The 22314-nt window shown below is 38.1% G+C and overlaps 1 protein-coding gene across 1 annotated transcript in view; it reads left to right on the forward strand.

The window, feature by feature from the left end:
• Nucleotides 1-196: 196 nt before the first annotated feature.
• Nucleotides 197-22314, forward strand: part of TRAF3 (TNF receptor associated factor 3) — a 42797-nt gene continuing 20679 nt past the window's right edge. Inside the window, exons 1-5 of the mRNA XM_084288373.1 lie at nucleotides 197-307; nucleotides 15709-15965; nucleotides 18776-18827; nucleotides 21135-21239; nucleotides 22145-22312. Coding sequence (XP_084144499.1) covers nucleotides 15724-15965; nucleotides 18776-18827; nucleotides 21135-21239; nucleotides 22145-22312 — 567 coding nt within the window. The 5' untranslated portion in view covers nucleotides 197-307; nucleotides 15709-15723. The remainder of the gene's footprint in view (nucleotides 308-15708; nucleotides 15966-18775; nucleotides 18828-21134; nucleotides 21240-22144; nucleotides 22313-22314) is intronic.

The raw sequence follows: 22314 nt of genomic DNA on the forward strand, positions 1-22314 counted from the left end.
CCAACTAAATAAATGTTCCCTTGGTCTCGTGGTGCAAAGTTCCTTACATTAGTTGTGGTTACGAGAATGAGAGCCCAGCGCATGGAGTGGCAGATAGGTGATTTTTTGTGACTGTCTACATTTCTGTAACCCCTTCTGTGTAACTGCTGAGGTTGATCCATCTTTGCAGGATGAGAGCTGGGAACACGCTGCCGAGCTGGGCCCTCGGTGCCACCCTGCGTAGCGTCATCTGGGAACATCGTTGTGCTGGCACCACGGAATAGCTGGTCGGGCTTCTCAGACTTTGCTGACACTGTTAGGCTTTGTGGTAGGTGGCTGCAGGCTTCACTGCCAAGAACTGAGAAATTGAAAGTATTGCACAAGTGTGGTTTGATTGTGTGTAGTGTAAATGGTTAAGTGAGGTTTCTACAACATGGTCACAAAGCATTGTCCTTGTAGCATGAGAGCTCTGGGGGCTTCACATTACTGTATTGGTTGTGTAAGCACTGGGGCATTTGTTGTCTGACCTCGACTGCCAACTTTTAGGAATGGACATAGAGATTGATGGACACTTCCATTAATAATGCTTTCAGACTCTTCCTCTTTGTCTGCGCCTGTAAAAATGTTGAGATCAAACAAGTTTGCCCCCAAACACGTTGCTTTCTTCTAATACAGGTTTGAATACTGTTATAGGGTGAATCATTTTTGAAGAAATGCTCTGTAAAACACTTAGCTGTTTTTCCAGAATAATGTTTCCAAATGGAAGTCACTGTTAACAAGAAAACTGCACGACTTTGAAGTGTTTGTGTGTTTTTTATGTCTGTGATGAAAACTAACACATCAGGGTAGATAAGCTTGTACATGTGTGAGGGCAGGAAAAAAAAACTTTGTGCATGTCCTTTTAGCATGTTTTGTTGTCCTTTGAGCATGTTTTGTTGAAAAACCTGCTGTGAGTGATAGTGGAGAGGAAAAGAACAGTTTAAAAATCGTGCATTTGTATGTTACCTATACTGGTCTTTATCTATGTTCTTTTTAAAACTTGTTAAGTTAGTTTGGTACTCAACTTCATTAGACTGACTTTATAGATGCTGAAAAACCTATACAGCATTTTTGAATGAGGGTGATGTAACTAACTTTTTTTCTTTACCCTAAAGAAAGAAATGTGGCAGACTAGCAAAGCTGTTCTTATTGGCAAGAGTAAAGAGAACCTTTTCTGAGCATTGAGAAAAATTTATTTATTTTTTTCCTGCTCTCACCTGAAGCGGCAGATCAAATGAGATTCAAATAAAACAAAGGAGATGTAAGCAATCAAAGAGCCTGCTCCAAATCTGAGAGAAGGGAGGGGATGTTAATGTGTGAAGAAAGGGATTGAAATTTCATCAAGAAAGCTGTTCCAGGAGCTTTTAAAATTAACAAGTTCCCTTTTAATGTTGCAATATCTTCAGTTGTCTTTCATGTGGAACTTACATGAGGAGTATGTGATTTCCAGAGTGATGTGCAGTTTAGCCGTGTATTTAGGATAGCTAGTGAAGAGGTTAGCAGAGGCAGTGAGTTAGGAGCAAAGGCTGGGCTGGGAAGAGGGCAAGAACTATCAAGGATTTCAACCATTCTGATAGCAGCAGTGATACTGCTGTGGCATTTAAATGAAAAAGGGTTTTGTAACCTTCTCTTACAGAGGACCTCTGCTAAAGAGCAGATTGCAAGAAAATAAATTTTTTATCTATTTGGAGGCTCACCTTTAATCTTCTAATGCCTGTGACTTGACCGAGGGTAGCTTGACGCTGTATTCACATTCGTGTCAAATTCTTTCTTGATGTTTTTAATAAAACTTTTTTTTGGCTGCTAAGACAAACCTTGTTTGCGAAGCATAAAAATTGGATAGCATTAGATAAAACTTCAAAGGAGAAGGATATTCTTGGGAGAGCATTCTACATGTATCTGAGCAGTCTTTTCACTGGATCGATGTAGATTGTTAGGACTCTTGAGTAGTTTTCTACTTAGGACTCTTGAGTAGTTTTCTACTTATGTGCCATTTCAAACTTTAGTGGAAATCTCCTTTTTTGCCTTGTTTTTGTTTCAGCATCTAGTTGTACACGTTTCCTCCTTGTGGACATCAAAAATGCAATACAACCTGTTGTGAGGGCAAGTAGTGTTCGTTTTGATGTCTTTGGTCTGAATTTCCATGTCCAGCATTTAGTTTCCATTACACTGGTGCTGTTATGGACCATAGGCATCAGGAAAATACGTTTCTAAAAATCTGTTGTAGATTTTAATGTTGTACTTCAAGGTAAAACTCTGGTAGTTGAATGAAGCTACTGGTCAAAACTCAGCAGATAAGAGAAAAGGGGGCTGTGTAAAGGATAGTATTTCGGTACAAAATGTTTGTATTAATAAAGGTGAGCTCTCATTTGCTTTTTATATTCAGTTTTGACCACATTTTTGATTCATCTACAGATGTAAAAATTGTGATGATGTGTTAAATATTTAAAAATTTTTATATGGGTAGAGAGAAAGTTGGGATTAGCTTCATTTCAGCTGAACTTGGATGCTGCGTATTTGCCCTAATTAAAGCTGTTATTAGCCCTATGTCCTCTGTAAATGTGCCTACAAAATCCATTAATTCAGCAAGGCACAGTAGCTGTTTGGACTGGTAACAAAGTGTGTCCGTGTTCCAAAGTAGGATAACCTTCACTTATGTTATTTGCTGACAGCTGTGCTGGTGATAGCTGTGATTAGTAAAACCCTGGTGCAGTCGATGCCCAGGAGAAAAAAATGCTAGAACTTTATAAATTATGTATATATGGTACGTACTTGTGAATATCTAGGTTTGTCACTTTTTTTCCTGAATAACTGTCTTGAAAATTAGATATAAAAAGAAGTTTATGGTTTATCTACAAAATTTACTGATGCTAGGAATGCTAGGAATTTTCTGTGCTTGGCCTCAAAATAATTGCTTCTAAGGTTAGCAGAGGGATAGGGGAAAGGCAAAGCATGCTTAACAGATGCTTCGGAGCTACTTTGTTTTTTTAATCCAAGTGTTGTATTTTGCCAGAAAATTTCCTGAAAGCAAGTGCTCCTCTTCTGTAGGCTTGAACTAAATTATGGTGGGATGCCCATCTGTAATGGAGGCTGTGAGCTTGTACCTAGTATGTTGTAGAGGTTATTTAATGATGGGAAAAGATCCTGGGAGCAGGATTGAGCCTGGCTCCATAGATGCTTGTTTTCAACTAATTTGGGACTTTATTCTGTAGTGCAGGAGGTGCATTTTTGTTTTTAATTGGATTAAATTTGATGCCTTTTTTGAGATCTTCTAAAGGTAACAGTGTGTAACAGTGTAAGAGCTGCTGGAAGAATGTAAAGCCATTAGAAGAAAGGGCTCTTCACAGAAGGCTTTATAGTGGTACGGTGGTAGTTCTACTTATGTATAGAGATGCTCGTGCCCTGAATTCTAGCTATTTGTCTATGATATATCTGGTGTTAGTGTTTCCAGATTCTGAAATTGCTTCATATAAAAAACTGGGCTGAAGTTTTATTGGACAGTATCGGAGAGGAGACTTCTAAAAGTCTTCGAGGAGGATTTAGACTAGTGACTCTTAAATCTTAGTTGAAGAAAATTCTGAAAATAATACTTTCTGCTGATGTAGAACAATTCAGGACAGGCAGGCTATAAAAGGTAAGCGCTATTGTGCTTATTTTGTGGTAGAGAAGAAAAAAACAAAGTGTGAAGTCTTAAAATCAGGTAGCCATTCAATAGAATTGGTGGGGAAAAAAAATCCAAACTACTGCTATAATAAAGCATCATTCTTGGGTTCAAGCTATTTGCAAAAAAAAGTGGGAAATTACAGCTGTCTATCCTCTGAATACTCACTGCTGATGCAGCATCCTTTAAACTCTAATCTTAGGGTTTAAGCTGCTTGGTCTAACAGTGAATATCCTTTGCATACTTTTAAACTTAGCATTTGCTCCAATTGGAAGCTATTCTTTGCATTTTGAATATCTCGACTGTGCCTGCATGGATCCTTATAATGCAAGCAGATAGTCTTTATCAGCATAAATTCTACAAGGAATCTGAGTACTATTCTAGTTTCTGGTGCAGCACCTGGAGGATTTCAGATTTGCTTTTTCACAAATAAAAAAAAATAAATAGTTAAATATTAGACTGCCATTATTAAACAATTACTCTTTTCAGTATTAATTTGGAGAAGTTGAACATGATTTTATTAATACTAATCAGAGGAGCCTTCTGGCTGGAGCCTTCTGGAAAAAGAATTTCCAGCTAAAACTGGCAGCCTCATGTTAGCAAAAGTCTTTCTAAGGTCCTGTGGATAAAGTGGAAGTTGCAAGTTTATAGTGCATCTCTTACAAAGAAGCAATACTGTACACTTCTACCATAAGTATGCTTGCAAGTTTGCTTATTTCTTGTGTTATAAACTTTTCTTGGCTGGCTAACAGTGGATAACACTTTGGACTAGTGATGTGAAACTTACTGGGGAAAAAAATTAGTAAAGTAGTCTTACAATCTTCACTTTAAGTGTATCATAGAGGACAAAACCCTCATCAACTTTTAATTCTCAAAATCCAGTGCCAGAGACAAATGTTCAAAAGGACCTGTTTTTTTTTTTTTTTTGTCCTTGGTATGTTATCCTGTCTAAACTGATACTCTAAAGATGGCTTATTCTCAAGATGTCAACAACATCTACTGATCTGAAACCTCCAGGATAACTTGCTATACACCTGCATGCAGCAAATACAAGAGTTAAGGTAGGCAGCACAAAATAATCAAATGGTTTGCGAAAGTAATCGCAATCTGAATGTTGAAAGTAGGAAATTGCATCAGGTTCCAGGCAGAAGAATCTTTTAATAGGACTTTGCAGCTGGTAGAACAAACACTGTCATAACACCAGAAGGAACTCGTATCTTTCTCCTGTATAGATTTGGCCTTCAAATAGCACATTCCCAAAGCCTGAGTTTACTGCAAGAGAAAGTAACAAGTTAGTTCTTTCTTGCATTGATGGGAAAACATGTTTTGTGAGTCTGAGTCTTCATTTACAAAAAAACCTCAGCTTCTTACATGAGTACATTTTAAAATAAGTTCTTTAAACAGAATCTCATTGCTTTCTAGAAAGTTATGACTTCAGATTCTGACAGGCCTGACTTAGGACTTTTTCCGAGTGTTTTTTTACTCTTGAAAACTGAACTTCAGTAATATGTTTTTACTAGAGATATAGAAGTTGGAGTGTGCTTCAATATAACTAGAAATAGTAGCATAAATGTTCTTTTCAGATTCCATTTTGAAATGTATTTTAATGGGATTTTTCTTTACTACAATAATCTTCACAACAAAAAAAAACTCTCACTTTTCCTAAAATTCAAGATGGTGGTCATGAAGAATACAGTGCCAACACTGAAGTAGGCAATGTCAACACTGATGATAAACCTGTGGTTGTATCATTGAACAAGTGGACAATGTCTTTGTTTTTCCCCACTTTTTGACCTTACGTCCCCCCCCCCCCCCTCCCCTTTCTTCCTGAGTAAGAATCAATGATGTCAGACAAAGCTGAGGTTGTTACCTAGAATGGGGAAAAGTGCACCTAAGATTAGTAAGAGAGCAATCTGTGCTTAAATGAATGTCTTCCAGGCAATTCAGTATTAAATATTCTGATGTCATTTATTGTTAGGTTCTGGAATTGATTAATACTTAGGGCTTTTCCAATGAGAGATTAATTCTTACCTGTATTTTATAGCATAGGCATGCGGTAGTCAATTGGATTGGAAGAGTGGGAAACGTTTTATGTGAATAAAACATAGGTGAATGGATTTTTGAGCTTTGGATGTAGGCTTAGAAAACTTACCTCAGTTAGACTGGAAAGAATTTCTTGTGTCTCTGAGATGCTGTCATCTCGGTGTTCTTGGATGCCCGTTTCTAGTTCCACAGTATTTAATTTCAGCATTGAATTCAAAAAGTGCAGAGCTATACTTGAAGTTGCATTTATTTCATTTACTAGCATCCTCTGTACTCTGCTGTGTTCAGAATTACCTGGTAATGTTATTTTGTTAAACATCAGCTGCATTTTAAAATTGGATTGACTAATATCTTTAGGATTCTTGACAAAAAGCAGTTTTCTTACAGTTATTTACTCTAAGACTCTTGCAGCACTTCTATTTATTTACTTGCTGGTCTCTGACACCTTTGCTTCTGGAAAGAACAGCAGAAGATGAGGTAAGGGATTTTAAGATAGGTAGTACTGCTGCGTACATTTCAAAGATGGTTTCATTTAGACTCAGCACAGATGTATTCTGCCAGAAACTGGCAATGCAAAAAGTATTCTTCATGTACTTGCCAGTCAGCAGAGTAGATAGACTCTGATTTGAAGAGTATTCATGAGGCTTGAAACTGGAGATCTGTATGATTAACAGTGGAAGAGAACAGCATCCAATGACGGTGTTTTTTTGTTGTTGTTTGATTATTATAAAAAAAAAAAAAAACTAAAAAGCAAGACTTCTTGATTCTTATTTGGTGATGTCAGATTAAAAGATGTTGGTGTCTTGAGCTGATGTAGTTGAAAATCATTTCTGATTAAAATCATGCAGCAGTTTGTTTGTTTGTTTGTCTTTCTTGAAGTCATACCTCAGTAGGAAAAATGACTTTTTAGGTCACTTGGAAATGAGACATCTTTTTCTAGGACTACGTGCTTTGGCCAAAGTGATTTGCACAGGGCATCCACTTTAATTCTTATTGATCCTTGTTAGGATTTGTCACGAGTAGTTCAAATCTACTGTTTGATCATAATCGGCATAACTGGGAAGTGGCATACATCTTTACACCTGGATACATCTGATTTTTCATTACTACTTGTAACATTTGGAGGAATGACTTTTATGCTGTACAATAAAGGTAGAAGAAATGTTAGACTTGCTCTGAAATGGAGGAACTCTGGACTGATGAAAATAAATTTCCATAAAACAGATTTCCATAAAGACGGAGTATTCATGATGCAAATATAAACAGGTTTTGCTGGCGCTCTCTTCAGAGCATAGATAAAACAGTTCTGTGAAATGAAACTACCTTTAACTTGAAACAGATTTTTTATGGCATTCCCAGAGAATTCAATCTCTTGTGATAGGTGAGTGTCTTTCCTTTGGAAACAGAGCCAGAAGTTATGAAAATACAGGGTGTTGATCCACTTCCTTGACGTGTGGCTGGCATATCTCAATTGCGGACTTCCCCAAAACAGAAGAGGAAGATCTGCACTTTGTCCTGTGGTTATCTGGTCGTCTTTTGATCTTTCCTGTTCTTTACATGCTTCTACTAAAAACCTGTTAAAGGGCTGTGGGTCCCAGCTGGGAGTTAATTTGATGAATGACATGCAATAGCCTGGTAAGTTTTCTTTTTCTGACCTACGAATGGCGAGGTTGGACAGAATGTCTCTTATCTGTTGTCCTGTGAACCAGGCTTTCAAAGCTTAAGAGATCTTTGATTTCTAAAAGAGGCTTTTGATTTCTTGTACTTCAGATGATTTTATACTGTGTTTTGGTAGCCCACTGAGATTATGAAGTAATTATTAAGAGCTGTAGATAGCAAGTGCAAGTTGGGATACAAGCACTTTTTACTACTGCCTCAAACTGAATCTTGGTTGTTTTGCAATGGCATATGTCATGATTGGAAAGAAATGTTAACTTTCAAAAAATTAAGTTATACATAGAAAAGCTGACTTTTTAAGCAGTACTAAATTACACTGAATTACTTTTTCTGCTGCCTTTTTTTTTAATAACCTAAAATCAAATCTCTTTTTGAGTTGTTACTCCCACCCCTTGCTGCAGTTTATATTAGACTGGATGTTAATTATCCTACTCAACATCGAGTAGTTATTAAAATTGTCAGTCTCTGGGCTCTTGGATTCCAAAAAGAATGAATACTACATTATTACTTATAAATACTCCTATTCTCAACTCTTAATAGTGGTATAATTACTGCTCAGTGTAACAAGTATATTAGAACTGTTTCCATGAAAGTACGGTCTAGTAGGCTTGCTAAATTGAGCTTGTTGTATAGGGGTGCTGTCGTGTTTAATGCTGGAAGTCACTTCACGTGAATGTGTAGTTGAAAGAAATGGAGACAAAGAAAGTGTTAAAAAGTTAAAAGAATAAAATATGAAACTAACTTACCGCTCACTTTCTGCTACTCAGTAATGCAAACTGGAACACAGGAAAGACCCAGTGTTGTAATATCTGTGGTTCAAGTGACATGCATGGTTGTTCTTTTGCAAGTACTTCAAGATACCAGATCTTTTTTTTATACTTACAGTTTCCCAGTTCACCTAGGAAAAGAAGGAATAGTCTGTACCATTCGACCCCAAAACAGTTTTGTTACTGGTTCAATAATTTTTAGTGCATCGAGCCCTTAAACATGGTGAAACCTGCTTTAGTTGCTTGAGAGCATAGCAGTTCATGTATAAAGATAGGCCTTTTCTCTATACAGGATCATACTGTAATAGCTATAAAATAACTTCTTCACAGCAGGACTTCTGAGCACTGGAACAGGTCACTCGGGGAGGCTGCGGTATCATCAGTCTTCAAGGTTTTGAAAACTCAGCTGGGCAAGGCCTTGAGCAGCCCAGTCTTTGAAGTTAGCCTTGTTCTGAGCAGGAGGTTGGGCTAGATAACCTCCAGAGGTCTCTTCCACGCTGAATGATTCCAGGGTGCTGTACCTAATAACTGACTGTGAAGAGCTTGTGACTGGCCAAAGCTTCTCATGCAGAGAGTACTCAGTCTTTCCTGTGTGCCTTCAGATGCTAGTATCCTACCTGTTTATATCCAAGTAGGGATTCTTTCCCCCCACCCCCTGTTGATTTTTTTTCTATTTTGCATGTGATCTCAAGGTCATGTTCAAAGTCAGTTTTCGTTAGTTTATGCAAGGAAGGCGGGTACTTATGCAAGTGTAAGATGAAGGTTAAAGCAGTTAAAAAAATACACAGTTCTTTTTACTACATGAAAAAATTTTACATGCCACTGCAGCTTTTATTTTTGTATTGGAATTAGTATTTGAATCTGTCGCATGAAAAAAACATGAGGAATGGTCTCATTTTTCACTGTGTAAAGTTATACCTGAAGTTGGTGACCGCATCCCTCCCCTGTCATCCCCGGTGCCCCTCAGAACTTCCCCATAAAACATACACTAGAAACACCAAAGCACTGTACGTGTTGTACAGAGACAGTTAACAGTGCATCAAGCAGAACAAGCGCATGGAGGGGAAAAATCATTAATTTCCCTGTACAAACAAGAAGAGGGAAGTGACTTTTGAACTTGGTACGAGGCAAAATCAATGGATGAGCCTCTGCTTTCAAACCTGCCACGCCAGTGCTGCTTTGGTCACTGCCTAGATACTTCTGTGGCATGAGTCAAACTATTTACATTTTATTTTCTCAGTTCTTCTTCTGTGCCCATCCAGACTCAACAACTGTGGGGCTTTGGTCTGAACAGCAGGCCGAGGTGGTGCCTGGAAGCTGTGAGACCAGGCTTCTGCAGGGAGATAGCTCATGCTCAGGAGTTCTGGAGTCAAAATACCCATGGCACTCTTCCTGCTCAGCTTTAATTTTTTTTGACATTTGTTGCATTGGGTAAATTGATAATATGTTGTCACTGATATACTGCTTTCAGCTTGCATTATTGTTTTAACCAGTCATCGTGTTATGGCAGTATGCTATATATTATAATTGCATTCAGAAGTGGAAGCAAAACTGAGTCTGAAGACTGTCTAAAAGATAGTAAAAGAGGGGTATGTTCTTTTCAATAAGTATGTACTAGGAATTTATTAGAAGCTATAAAATGCTGAAAGACAAAGTTAATTTTTTCATCGTTTAATGTAATTCTGTGCGATAACTTGAAGCAATAACTTTGTGATAGAAAAGCGTGGGCTAGGAAGACTGAAGAACTAGAAATACCACTCCAAGTAAACTATTATTTGGTTCTCTGAGGGTATCCTGTAAATTACAAAAGAAAATTCTCTGAAGACTGAAACTGAAGTCTGCTGTCTGGTTTCCTACAAATCTGTACAGTAGATCCCCTTCTTGACCCAATTCTCCCCTTTCCTCAGTAATTACAGAGGAAAAAAGAAGCCTTCAAACACCCTACCTTCCCATTAATGTACTAAAGGGGATAAAGACCACCCAGTTTGCCTAGACAATGGGGAGCAGGTGGCTTAGACATAGCTTATGCAGACTGACCAGCTGATAGACCACACAGGCGGTGTTTGAGGTTGCACTTTCCTAACCTTTTACTTGCTGGGATGCTACATTAAGTTTCTCTTTCTGTTCCCCACAGAGCTGCCCATTTTCATGAGACCCGTCTGTACAGTTGGTTCCCAATTGGTTGTGTTGTATTTTTTTGGAGAGGCTGATACATGAATGGAAAGATGGATAGAACAACAAGGAGCCCTATTTCAGTAAAAACTAGGTTTAAAAAAGAAAACACTCCATATTACCAAAAAATGACCTAGTTAGGATGGGACACTAAAGTTTGTGTGTTCTTATACTTCCTAGGTAAAAATATAAATACTGCTCTTTGAAGAAGAAAGGTTGGATCATCTTAATTGGTCACTGCTCTGTTGTGATCTTTAGCTCCCATCCAACTTCAGGTTTCTTTTTTCAGAGCTTAACTTAGGTATTGTGCATGCAGCACTGTTCTCTTTGGGTAACTTATGTCGTCGGTGTAGCTTGCAATTTGATGGAAAAGCTTTTCTGTCCTAAGTAAAACAAAAGTAGATTGCATCTTTTGTTATCTTTGTAACGAAAACGTTTTCTTGAAATAACTGCTTGACCTTTTTTGATTTTTAAAGCTTTGGTAAAAGCTTATCTGCTTTATATTGTCAATGTATTGAAACTGTCTTCATGCAGAGCTTTTGAACTAGTAAATCCTGTGGTCCGTTTCTAAATCACTTTTTTGGGGGCTCAGTAAGAGTTACAGATTTTGTTTTTTCAACTGTAAATTTATTTTAAAACTTATTAGAAGCTTTATTTTATTTCTAAGTTGCAAATAAGTTTTATTCCTAAAGAGCAAATAAACCCAACAACAAAAGGCAACTATGTGGCATAATTCAGAAACCTCAGTGCAGATTTCTAGGATGTCTGCCCTCTCTGCAACAAGAACAGCCATTCTTGCTTAAACAAGGAAAGAGCAAACTGCTGTTTTGGTAACTTCCATACTGTCTAATTCTTGGAACATCTTTGTCGGTAAACTAACTTTTGCTTCCAGTTTCTAATATTAGTATGAGTTAAGAGAGAAGAAATTGTACTAACCTTTGTTGCAGTATGTGCAGCCTGAAATACTACTTGACACTCGAGTATCTGAGGCTGGACCTCACTTGTATTAAGAGGAGTGACAGAATAGAGCTCAGTGAGATGTGACCGATGTTGGGGGGGCAAGCCGTGTCACAGACATGATGACCAGAGAATCTCGTTTTCTTCCTCTGAAGAAGTGCGACTGTAAGCATACACTGACTGCATGAGAAACAGCTGAAAGAATTGTAATCAACAGTGGACAGAAACAACCTTGGAGATTGTGCCTCTTTTTGTGTGCTGATCTGTCCTGAAAGATGATTGCTCAAGATTTAACAGTTTGTCCAACAGACTGAGTTTTAAGACATCTAAAATTCATTCTTGTTATTGTGATGACTTTTCCCAGGGATAAGAAAGCTGGAGCTTAAGGAAGTAGCCAGTGGTGAATTAGGATAGTTAAGATTTAGCTTGCTGAACAAGGACTGAAGTCTTCGACTTGATGGCAGCTTGCCATGCCCTTAGGAGTTGCAGCTATCTTGAATGTTCTAGCCAGGCTCACCTCCCTGCTTTCCAGAAGTGGTTATCTTTACTTTAAGCACGTAGTATCTTACTGAGGTGTGACTTCAGAAGTGCCTCTTGTTGGCAGTTTAAAACCTGATTATGGGGGTATAACCTGAGTCCCACTGTTAAGAGTCCTGAAAAGGAAAAGGCGATGTTGCAGATGTCACCCTGTAGTGGTATGTAACCCATAATAGAAAGCTGTTTGCAAAGGGATGGCAGCTGAATTGTAGTATTTGCACTTGCGTTTACTGTTGATCTCATCTACGTGTGTAATAGCACGTAACTCATGCCTGAGGATGTAGCTCTGTGCATGCAGTAGTTTGATTTGTGTGTACGGTTTGCGACGAACATCAAGTCTCCCCACCTCATTGTTAAATGCAGCTTTTGGGTTGTAATAAAGAGGTTTTGGTGTTCTTTTAAGCTCAGTTCTCTGTTGTATTTTTATTGCAGCACTTCATGAATGGCTTCCTGGTTTTGCTGCCTAAGAAAATGCTGGCTGTTCAGAGCACTGTGGAAGAGAATTCCTCAGCAAGCTGGCTGCCGTAGTGCTGCACTTGTTTAGCTTTTCTTGTCTGACATACTTCTTCATGAAACAAAAATAGAAAAGCTGAAGCACACGAATCTCACCGTTAAGCATATTGCATAGTAAACTTTATTTATCGGTGTGCTTTCTGGTTGTTTTCTGTGACATGATATTCAATATGCCAATTCCAAAAGGGGAGTCATGTGGAGCACTGTGCAGCTTATTTTGGTATGAAATCTCTTTATCCAGCTGACAGTTCAGCCACTGAGCAGTTTCATATCTCTGTGAAACTCTCACCTGCTGTTCATTTGGCATTCAGTACTCTTTCTCAGCTGAATCTTGAGCATTCTCCTTTTCACCCCTGCCTCCTTGTGACCAATTACTTCAGTTTCCCTGAAAAAAATAATGCTTTTGAAAGGCTTTAAATATCCGATATTTAGCTTCTTTTTGTTTTGAAGAAACAGGATGAGGAAACAAACGTTCAGTATAGTTGTTTTATATGGTATATGAGTTCAGGAACTTTGTGCTGTCTTGACTTGCCAATTCTCCCTGCAGCATCTCTTTTAGTGCCTCTTCTTCTTTTTGTTCTGTGGGTCAGAATCAGGCCATGTCTTGTTTTATTTTGGCACTCTAAGGAATATCATGTTCCCTGTATTTGTTGTTCTTCATCAATGTGCTTGAAGCTGGTTGTTGACTTAAAGAGTTGACCAAATGGTAGAAGTCTCAAATGTGACAAAAGAATATGGGGTTGCAGAGGGAAAGAAGAAATTAGTATCTGCACATTTTAAACCAACAGAAGACTGAATTGTAGCTTTTCCTGCAGTCATACACAAGAAGCAAATCCATAGGTAGCCAAGTCTTACCAGTTCAGCTGCTTATGGATAACACTTTTCCTCTTTTTTTTAATCTCCTTTTCCCTTGCACCCTTCAACAAAGAACCAAGTCCTAAGCTCGTGATGGGGTTGCTTCTGCCCAGCTGTGGATGTTCAGCAATGCTAGTGGAGTTGGGCAATCTCTAATGCTAAGCTACTTTAATTAGCTGCTTTCTTTTCTCACCCATGGCAGTTCTCTTAACCTTCTTGGCTCCAAGACTCTTGTTCTCAGCATCACGTCTCATCTCTTGTGTACTGGTTGCAACCTCTTGAATTGCCTCTTCAGCGTGGTCATAGTCTGCTTTTATGCTTGCTGCTGAAACTTTAGTTCAGGCTTTGCTTGCTTCCCTCATCTAAATTAATCTGAATTTCTTCATTAAAGAGAAGTGCAAATTACTTTCAGTTCAGCACTGATCTTCCTCTGCTTCAGACTGCAGAGTCTAATGCCTTGGCAGAACAGTCTTTGAAGGCTAGATAAGGAGCAGGCAGACATTAACTCAAATTATGGACCAGACTTTATATTTTTTCGATTACTGTAGAAAATGTGTTTTTCATTGTTGCTTTGAGTACAATGCAATCATTGGCTCTATGTACTCAGGTTATGAGGATGGCTTTCCTCAGGCTTTTTCCATCCTTGATGGAGATACAGAGAGGCTTTCCTCTGGGACGGGAGGGCACTGAAGTGTGGGTTCTTCTTCACTGAACACCTTTACCCATGTTCAGATGGTGTTGGTAAAGATACGAAGTGGTATCAGTGATCTTGTCTTTTAAGAAAAACATTTGGTATCAGAAATGAATGAAATTTCCTTGTCTGTTTAGTCTCTGTGGAGAATTCTATACCTGAAGTATACATACAGAAATGATCTACAAGAAGATGCATTTAATTACAAGTACTTGTTTTGAGCTTGGCAAGGGAAACTAAGAGATTACAAAGAGTGTATGTGAAGGAAGCGTAGGTTTGTGTATTTGGGAGGTCAGGTACTTGACTCCCTTTGTAGTGTTTGTGGATGTTCTTTCATAACTGAGAAACAAACTGGGCCTCGTTTCTTTGATCTGCTTCTTAAAGTCGAATTATAGCTTTAGTGGTTAGGGAGCAACTGGAGCAGTGGAATAGGCTTATGCCTTAAATGTCAGTTAAGGTGGAGAGAGAGCTGAAGAAGGCCTTTCTGTTGTAAATAGTGAAGTATTTTTCTTATGTAAATAGGTGTTTTATCCTCCAAATGTGCTTGATCCTTCATGTGCTGAGGTGGTGGGTTTTTTGTTTTGTTTTTGTATTTGAGAACCCTTAGATTTTTTTTGACTGCAGGATAAGGTGACAAATGACAGGATGCGAGGAAATGGCCTCAGGTTGTGCTGGGGAGGTTTAAATTGGGTATCCTGAAGAATTCCTTCACAGGAGGGGTGGTTAGGGCACAGAAGGGGTGATTAGGCGTTGTGACAGGCTGCCCAGGGAACTGGTGGAGTCACCATGCCTGGAGGTGTTGTAAGAGATGTGGATGTGGCTCCTTAAGGACATGGTTTAATGGTAGATTTAATAACATGTGATGGCTGAACTTGGTGGCATTAAGGGTCTCTTCCAACTGAAATGGTTCTGTGTTTCTGTTCTAAGATTCTATAAGCAAGGAAGTTATTCAAAGCAGGTTTTCAAATTTAATCCGCAGTGTTCTTCCTCTGTTGCTCTGCTAATTCACTGCATGCTGACCTAGAGGTATCACAGTCCAGGATAATAGCTACTGTAATTCAGTCTTCAACTGCATTAATTATTTTCTCAGCTGCCTGTCAGTTGCGCTTCATTCTAGTGAATTAATCAAGTGGCCATGTTATGTCGACATATCTCATCTGCCAATTAGAGTTGTGTCACCTGCTCTCTTCATGTGGGAATGTATGATGAAGAGGTTGGAAAGCAGTTTAACGAGTAAAAACCTTATGTTTTGTTCTAAAACAGGCTTACAACGGTGCATCTTATACATTGCTATTGCATGAGCTAGACAGGAGAAGCTGGCAATGGGGCTGTGTAGGTTCCAGATATCCCATATAGGACAGTAATGGTTATGTGCTTTTTGCAGTAGCAAGTGAGCAAAATTGAGTGTGGTGCTGTACCAGCACACCTTGTCCTCCACACACCCTGCTGCTTCCTCTAATGGCATGACTTCAATATTACTGATGTTTTTCAGTGACAGAGATAAAAGAATAAAAAGAACTCTTCCTTCTTGCTCCCAAAGCAATGCCCACAGATAACTAAGGCTATGTTTTCAGGAATGGGGCTTAATTCTTCACCTTCTAGAGCCTTTAAAAACGTAGAATACTTTAAAGAGTTGTTAAGCTTAATACATTTATGTAGATATGTTTACTTTATATGTGTAGCATGTGCATGATGTGTGGACACACCTCTCTTAGTGCTTTGTTTTTACATAGTCTATCAGATGCTAGATATGTTTTTTTATTTAAATGGAAAAAGCCTTCATTTCTCAGAGGTTTTCTTACTTTATTTCTTCGCAGAAATTATCTTAGAGCATGGATGCCAGTAAGAAGACTGAACCTCCTTTATCTGTAGAAATGGTACAACAAAGGGCCAACCCCGATCGCAGTCCTTCAGCATCGATTTATGTTCCAGAGCAAGGCGGCTACAAAGAGAAATTTGTAAATGCCGTGGAGGATAAGTATAAATGTGAAAAATGTCACCTCATCTTATGCAATCCTAAACAGACTGAATGTGGACACAGATTCTGTGAGACCTGCATGAATGCCTTGCTAAGGTAACTCTTCTTGTACTGAAACATATTTAAAACTTGTGAACTGCTGAAAACAGTATGAACACCACCATAGTTTTATGCATATATTAAGCTAATGCCTGGGGCTGGAAGTAGTCTTCATCTTGTCGATTGCTTGCTTATTTCTTATCTATATGCTGGCACAGTCATTTGTGTTTTCCTCTGGGTGAAGATGAATTAAGCTTTCCATAAATATTGTTGAAAATATTGGTAATGTGTTTTAGTTCCATGCAGCGTTGCATTAAGTAAAAATTGCATTGCCTGGAGTGTAGATTGGGTAGCTATTTTGGTCCAGAACCCATTTAATAATCTGGAGCTGTGGCTGTGTGAGGAAGTGAGCCTGCAGAGTGATAGTACCTGACCTACCTGTGGACCTGTCTTTGCAATTGAGTGGTGGGACCCTTGGGTAAATGTCACGTCTTATGGGGAAATGAAGCTCCACAAACATTCTGTATCTGTGGCCTGGGGCTTTTTGTTTTGTGGATTCTGGCTGCAATGTTGCTGAGATCTTTGGTTCAGAGTGTAGAATGTGAGTGTATGTTGCAGACATAAAATAAATGCTGAGAGATACATTCTTTCCCAGTGTAGGTAAGGATAAAAGTGTGGCTATTGAAAAAGGAGTATCTAGCTTTTAAGAAACATCTGTGCATCAACAGAAGTGTATTTCTTTGCCTCTCAACTCGGGTGCATTGCCAGGGATTTTATTCAGCAGTGTGATTTTGACACTTGGTCTGATATTTGGAGGCCATTGTCCAAGCTTTAATCTCCTGTTGTAAATAAGCAGTCAATAGTTCCATTTACTCTTGGGAAAGCAGAAGTACAGAACAAAATGAGCTTGCTGGACGTTACACATAGGACTACTAATCTAGAGAGGATTTGTCTTTGGAAGCTCTTGGTGATCTCCCATTTACTTTTTGTCACCATTTTAAATCTAGGCAGCAGGCTATATTTCACTTGGCAATATTGTAAACTCGGGAAGGTGCAAATTAAGAATACATGCAATATGGCAAAAGAGGTTGTAGGATACTACATTACCCTGTCATGTAATAAAGAATAAGATCTGTACAGGGGAAATACCAGTGCCTGCAGCTCACTGATCAGCTCCTATAGGTTTTATGCTACAGCATGCCAAATTGAGGAGGGGAAAAAGACTTTTCTTTCAATACCCATTTTCAGTTAAGGTGTAGTTTGTTTTAAGAAATGCAGTTTTTTCTTTCTGAATGTATGTTTTGGAAGGCTCTTACATGGTTAATAGCAGTGACTGCAGAAAAACAAACACCTGGCATGCTTGGATGTGTACAGATGGACAGAGCAGACCCTTAACAATCTAAGCGGTAAGGATTCTGGCATTGCTGGAATCTGGGCAGTTTTCCTTCCCTGCTGCGAGACATGCACATGTGCTTATTACAGTGCAGCTAGAATATGTGTAATTTTACCTTCCTGTTTTTTTAACCAGTCTTATTGAAAAGAACACATGGGTAAGGCCATCTTCACGCTACTGTCATTGTAGGTACTTCACCATATTTAAGTGCCTGTTGCAAACAAATCCTTTAAAATTAAATTTATAGCCTTTTTTTTTTTTAAAGAAATCAAAAAATGTGCCATAAAAAAGGAAGAAAAATAAGTTGAAATTGTTTCTGTATCTGCCACTAAATTTTGTCATTCACTGTTGGTATGCTGCTGCACACACACTGATTACATGCTCGCAGGTTCTTTTCCAGGGTTATTTGAGGACAAAGAACTGGGAGTCAGTGTAGATAACACAAAAAAAAAAGTCTGCTCAATATGCAGCTGTAGCTTAAAAGAGCAAGTAGGATGCTTGAGTGAATTCAGTAAAAGCGAGGAAAGGATGACATTGTATTAAACACTATATGCCCTCAAGTAGATTAGTTTCTCTCCCTTCCTTTCTTTTTTTTTCTATCTAAGAAAAATATCACAGATATTGAGGCTGCGAGACAGTGAAGATGCTCTGAAATACGTTAAGACATAAAGAATGGTCACTTCAATGAGTAGAAGCCAGTGGGGTGATTTGAAATAACTATACTGAACTAACTATACTGATTATATAAAATAATCAATTCAGCCTTCTACATTGATCTGCAATGCTGCAAACAGCAGCAATTTGCAGTCTGTCGGTGAGATGCTTTACAAAAGAACTTACCTAGCTGCTAAATAGTGCTTTTCATCCACAGATCCCAGAGCTTTATGAGGGAGATCACTATGGGTATCCCCATTTTACTTGGGGGAGAAGGAGCTGCAAAGAAATAAAGGGATTTGTACTAGATAAAGGGAGCAGGGGTCTGTAACAGCTACTAAAACCATAACAAATGTGAGAGAGATGGACATGTATCCTTTTATGGTAAAACTATTTAAAATTCTCTGTCAGAGAGAGTAAAGTTTAATTATGTGGTGTTTGAAAAACATCTGGGTAATTGAAAGAGGCAATATTTTGCCTGTTTGCAGTGATAAGAGAAGGAAAAAGAATTGTGGATCAGGTGCAGGCTTGTAAAATAGAGGATAAATTTTGATGACTTGAAGAAAACCACTCTGCAGGTGTCTAGAGGCATCACGGAGGTCTTACTGCCTTGGGAACACCAGACTCTGTTCCAAATTCTTGAAATAACATAATGTTATCTCATTATAATAAGCTATATTTACTTCCAACAGTTAAAAAAAAAATAATAATAATAATAAAATTGAACAGTCTTAACCAAGTAAAATGCCTATTAAGGTGAAGTTCTTATATTGTAAAAATTCAGTTGAGTTAAAATACAGCTTTTTTCTTTTCTCTGCAGTTCTTCGAGTCCAAAATGTACAGCCTGTCAAGAAAGCATAGTGAAAGACAAGGTATTGTTACAATTGTTTCTTACTCACAGTACTGAATTGTGTAGCATATCTAAGATGTGTTAAGTGCTTTCTGGCAATTATTTCATAAGCCTAATAAGCTATCTACAGAACATAGTTTTGTTCTAGAATCTGAGCTGTTTATTTTATCTAGGAAGACAGCTTATTTTTGATGTTAACTACATGGCAGAAAACTGTGCTGGCTTCATCTCTAATGGTCTATCCAGATGTTGTATCTTGTTTTCATAGCTGGAAGCTGCAGCAACATACTGCACTTCTTTCATCGGCTGGAATGATGGTAACAAATACTGCATCTACTGTAGGTTTGCAGAGGCTGTGACAGGTCTAAGCAAACCTTACTCCTGCTTTGGCTCTAGACCATGTCTACTGTTGACTAGTTCTGTTTTACATGGTGGTGTTTTGTGAACCACACTGGAAACAAAACTGTGTGGAGTTACAGTAACTGTAACAGACTTGGAGACTTTTTATTTGGATTAGTTATTTCACTGATAATCTCTGTTGTATTTCACAAGAAAATTGCGTTGCTTCTGAAAGGTTGAGGGTAGAGAAAATTATTTTTGACTATGCATTTCTTACATTAGACTTTTCTGAAGTGTTTAGTAAATTCTTTGTGTCAGTAGTCTTTACTGCCTGAATAAATGCTTCTAATAGTAACCATTTTCAAGAATATGCTAGTGGATACATCAATCTCTTCTTGTCTTAACACAGAGCACTTCTCTGAAAAGTGTTTAATTCAGTTTTGACATGGATGGGCTTTCGAGGAGCTCAGACCAATAATCACGATGTCTACTTTATTCATCATTTCAGCTCTGGCTTTCTAGCTCCCAGTACACATAAATATGTACATTCATGATGAAAGTTCAAATATCTTTAAAATAGGAGGATGACACAAAGGGCAGCATATATTAAATATGTTAGACTAAGTGTGCAAGTCAGATGGTGATTTTCATGAAACTGGAAACCTGTATCTTCCCACAGAATGTTGGTGTCCAAAATCAGTAAAGAGCTTTTAGACAGTCTTGGCAAAACTTCAAGGATCATCTTCTTATCTTAACTTCAGTTGGCAAAGCTGTGCCTAGTAGCACTGTGTATTACTGAAGGGGGGAGGAATGACCTGCAGTGCTGAAAATTGGTTATTTAAATGAGATTTGTTGATTCATTAAACTTCACATGTACATCTGAAAAGTAAATAAAAATCGGTGACCTGTGTCAGATTGGTTGCAGTATTTTTTTTTTTTCCTTTACTGATACTGGGGATAGATTTATAAACACTGGACAGTGCTGTTGTTGTTATTAAATGCTGGCATGCCGAACAGTTCCGTGGTTGGAACTGTAGGGACCGTAAGCTGTAGGGATACATTTCACAAAACCCCATTTATCAGTGAAGTAGTCATAGTTGGACTTGGTCTTTGGTATTTCCAAATGGCTATGGATGCAATTTCAACTAACTAGGGTTTCTATCCATTCAGTTTGCACTTAAGAACAGCAAAGAACAGCCATAAGGGCATCCAGTCCTTTCCCAGTTTCTGCCCCTAGCAATAGGGCTTCTTGGTAGTGTCATTACATTCTCTCTGAAACAGAATTTTTTTTTAATGGGATATCATGTGTAAAAGGTACAAAGTCTAACCCCCTTAGCTCTCTACTTCTAACTTCTTGCAGTTCTATTATAGATAAAAATGCCGGAAAGGCTTACAGACATCAAAATGGAGAGATGGTTAAAGCCTTCTTATCAGTGAAATAGTAAACCTCCTCTGAACTAAGACCTTAGAATTTCTATAACTATGTACTATCAGAGAAGTGTAAATAGGTGTTCAAACAAACCAGGCTGGTCGTTGGGTGACTGCCTTCCTTGAAATCCTCTCTTTAAACCACTGTTTCAACTCTTTTTTTTTTTTTTTTTGTCTTATGGTATTTTATCTAACGTACTAGCTTCCCAAATAACGTGAAGAGTTCTAGTTTACATCTACTGTAGGCAAACAAATAGCAAAAATCATAACCTTTTCTTTTACCTTCCGCCTTTACTGTATTTGTAGTAAAGGTGGAATAATAGTAGAGCATCTGTCCAAATATCTTTTGTCACCGGGCTGCTTCACAGTGGAGAAATCTGTGATGTGCACATTAAGAAAAATCGAATGGTAGCATTTTATTTTTGGCACGTAAGGTTAAAATTAAATGACATCGCTGTAGCTGAATTGCATGACTTCTTTCTTTGAACTTGCATATTCTTGAAGGGGTTTAAGTTTCTAAGATGAAGTGGCCTTTGATCTTATTTTATTTTTTTCCCTTCAGGTGTTTAAGGATAATTGTTGCAGGAGAGAACTTCTTGCCCTTCAGATATACTGCAGAAATGAAAACAAGGGCTGCAAAGAACAACTGTCTCTGGGTCAATTACTGGTAAGTAATCAAACATAGTCATAAGCTTTCTTTTGAGTTAAAGAATGAGAACAAATCTTGCAAATGAAAACCCTGGCCAGTGTCTTGCTCACACTGGTGATTAAGCTGCTTATTTACAAAGTTGGAACAGAGTTAGATCCTTTTGGAATTCATCTTTTTGATATGCTGTGAGGGATTGTGGTAAAAAAATAATGTGGTTGTGTGACACTAAAGCGCTCTGAAACGTAAAAGTGCAAAGCAGGGACTAGAGAGAACTAAAAAAAAAAAATCGGGAAAAATCCTAATATATACCTTAAAAATGTGAGGGTTTTTTGGTGTGTTTATTTCTTTTATTTTTTATTACCAATGATAATCCTCTGACATAAGTGGTGGTTTATGCATGGAGTTGTGTAACCTTTGGCTTCAACAGACTCATACAGAACTTGCAGCTTTGTTTCACAAAGGTATAACAGTAATCTAGTAATTTAACAGTCAGAAGGAATGGTTATACAGCAGTCTGCAGTGAGCTGTGTGGGTATTTAAACTTGCTGTGAGTGAAACAGATAAAGTATTTAAACCCTAAAACCTTGAAGCAGCATATATGTCTGTCAGATAACATACATTGAAAAAGAATTCTTGCCTTTTGTTTAATTAGTCTGTGTGAAATTTCATACATACGCAACTTTCATACTGAAAGCATATATCTTTACCTAGAGAGCAGATTTCACTGTATTAAACACTGTCAATTCAGTGTTACCTATTCCTGAGTAGACTTGTTGCTATTTGCACACTCTCGTATGCAAGGTAACTTCTCTTACTTTGGTCCTAAGGTTACTTTGGTTTTGAAGTTGTTTAACATGGGATGTCTTCAAAGGAGAGAAGAAATGCACAAAACTTAGTTGGCTTTACTTTTCTTCATCTTTCAGATGCATTTGAAAACTGATTGTCAGTTTGAAGAACTTGCATGTCCTCGTGCTGATTGCAAAGAAAAAATATTAAGAAAAGATTTGCCAGACCATGTAGAGAAGACCTGTAAATACCGGGAGACAACTTGTAAATACTGTAAAAGCCAAGTCCCAATGATTATGTTGCAGGT

Source organism: Netta rufina (genome assembly GCF_964035555.1).
Source record: "Netta rufina genome assembly, chromosome: 5".
In the NCBI taxonomy this organism is placed as follows: Eukaryota; Metazoa; Chordata; class Aves; order Anseriformes; family Anatidae; genus Netta; species Netta rufina.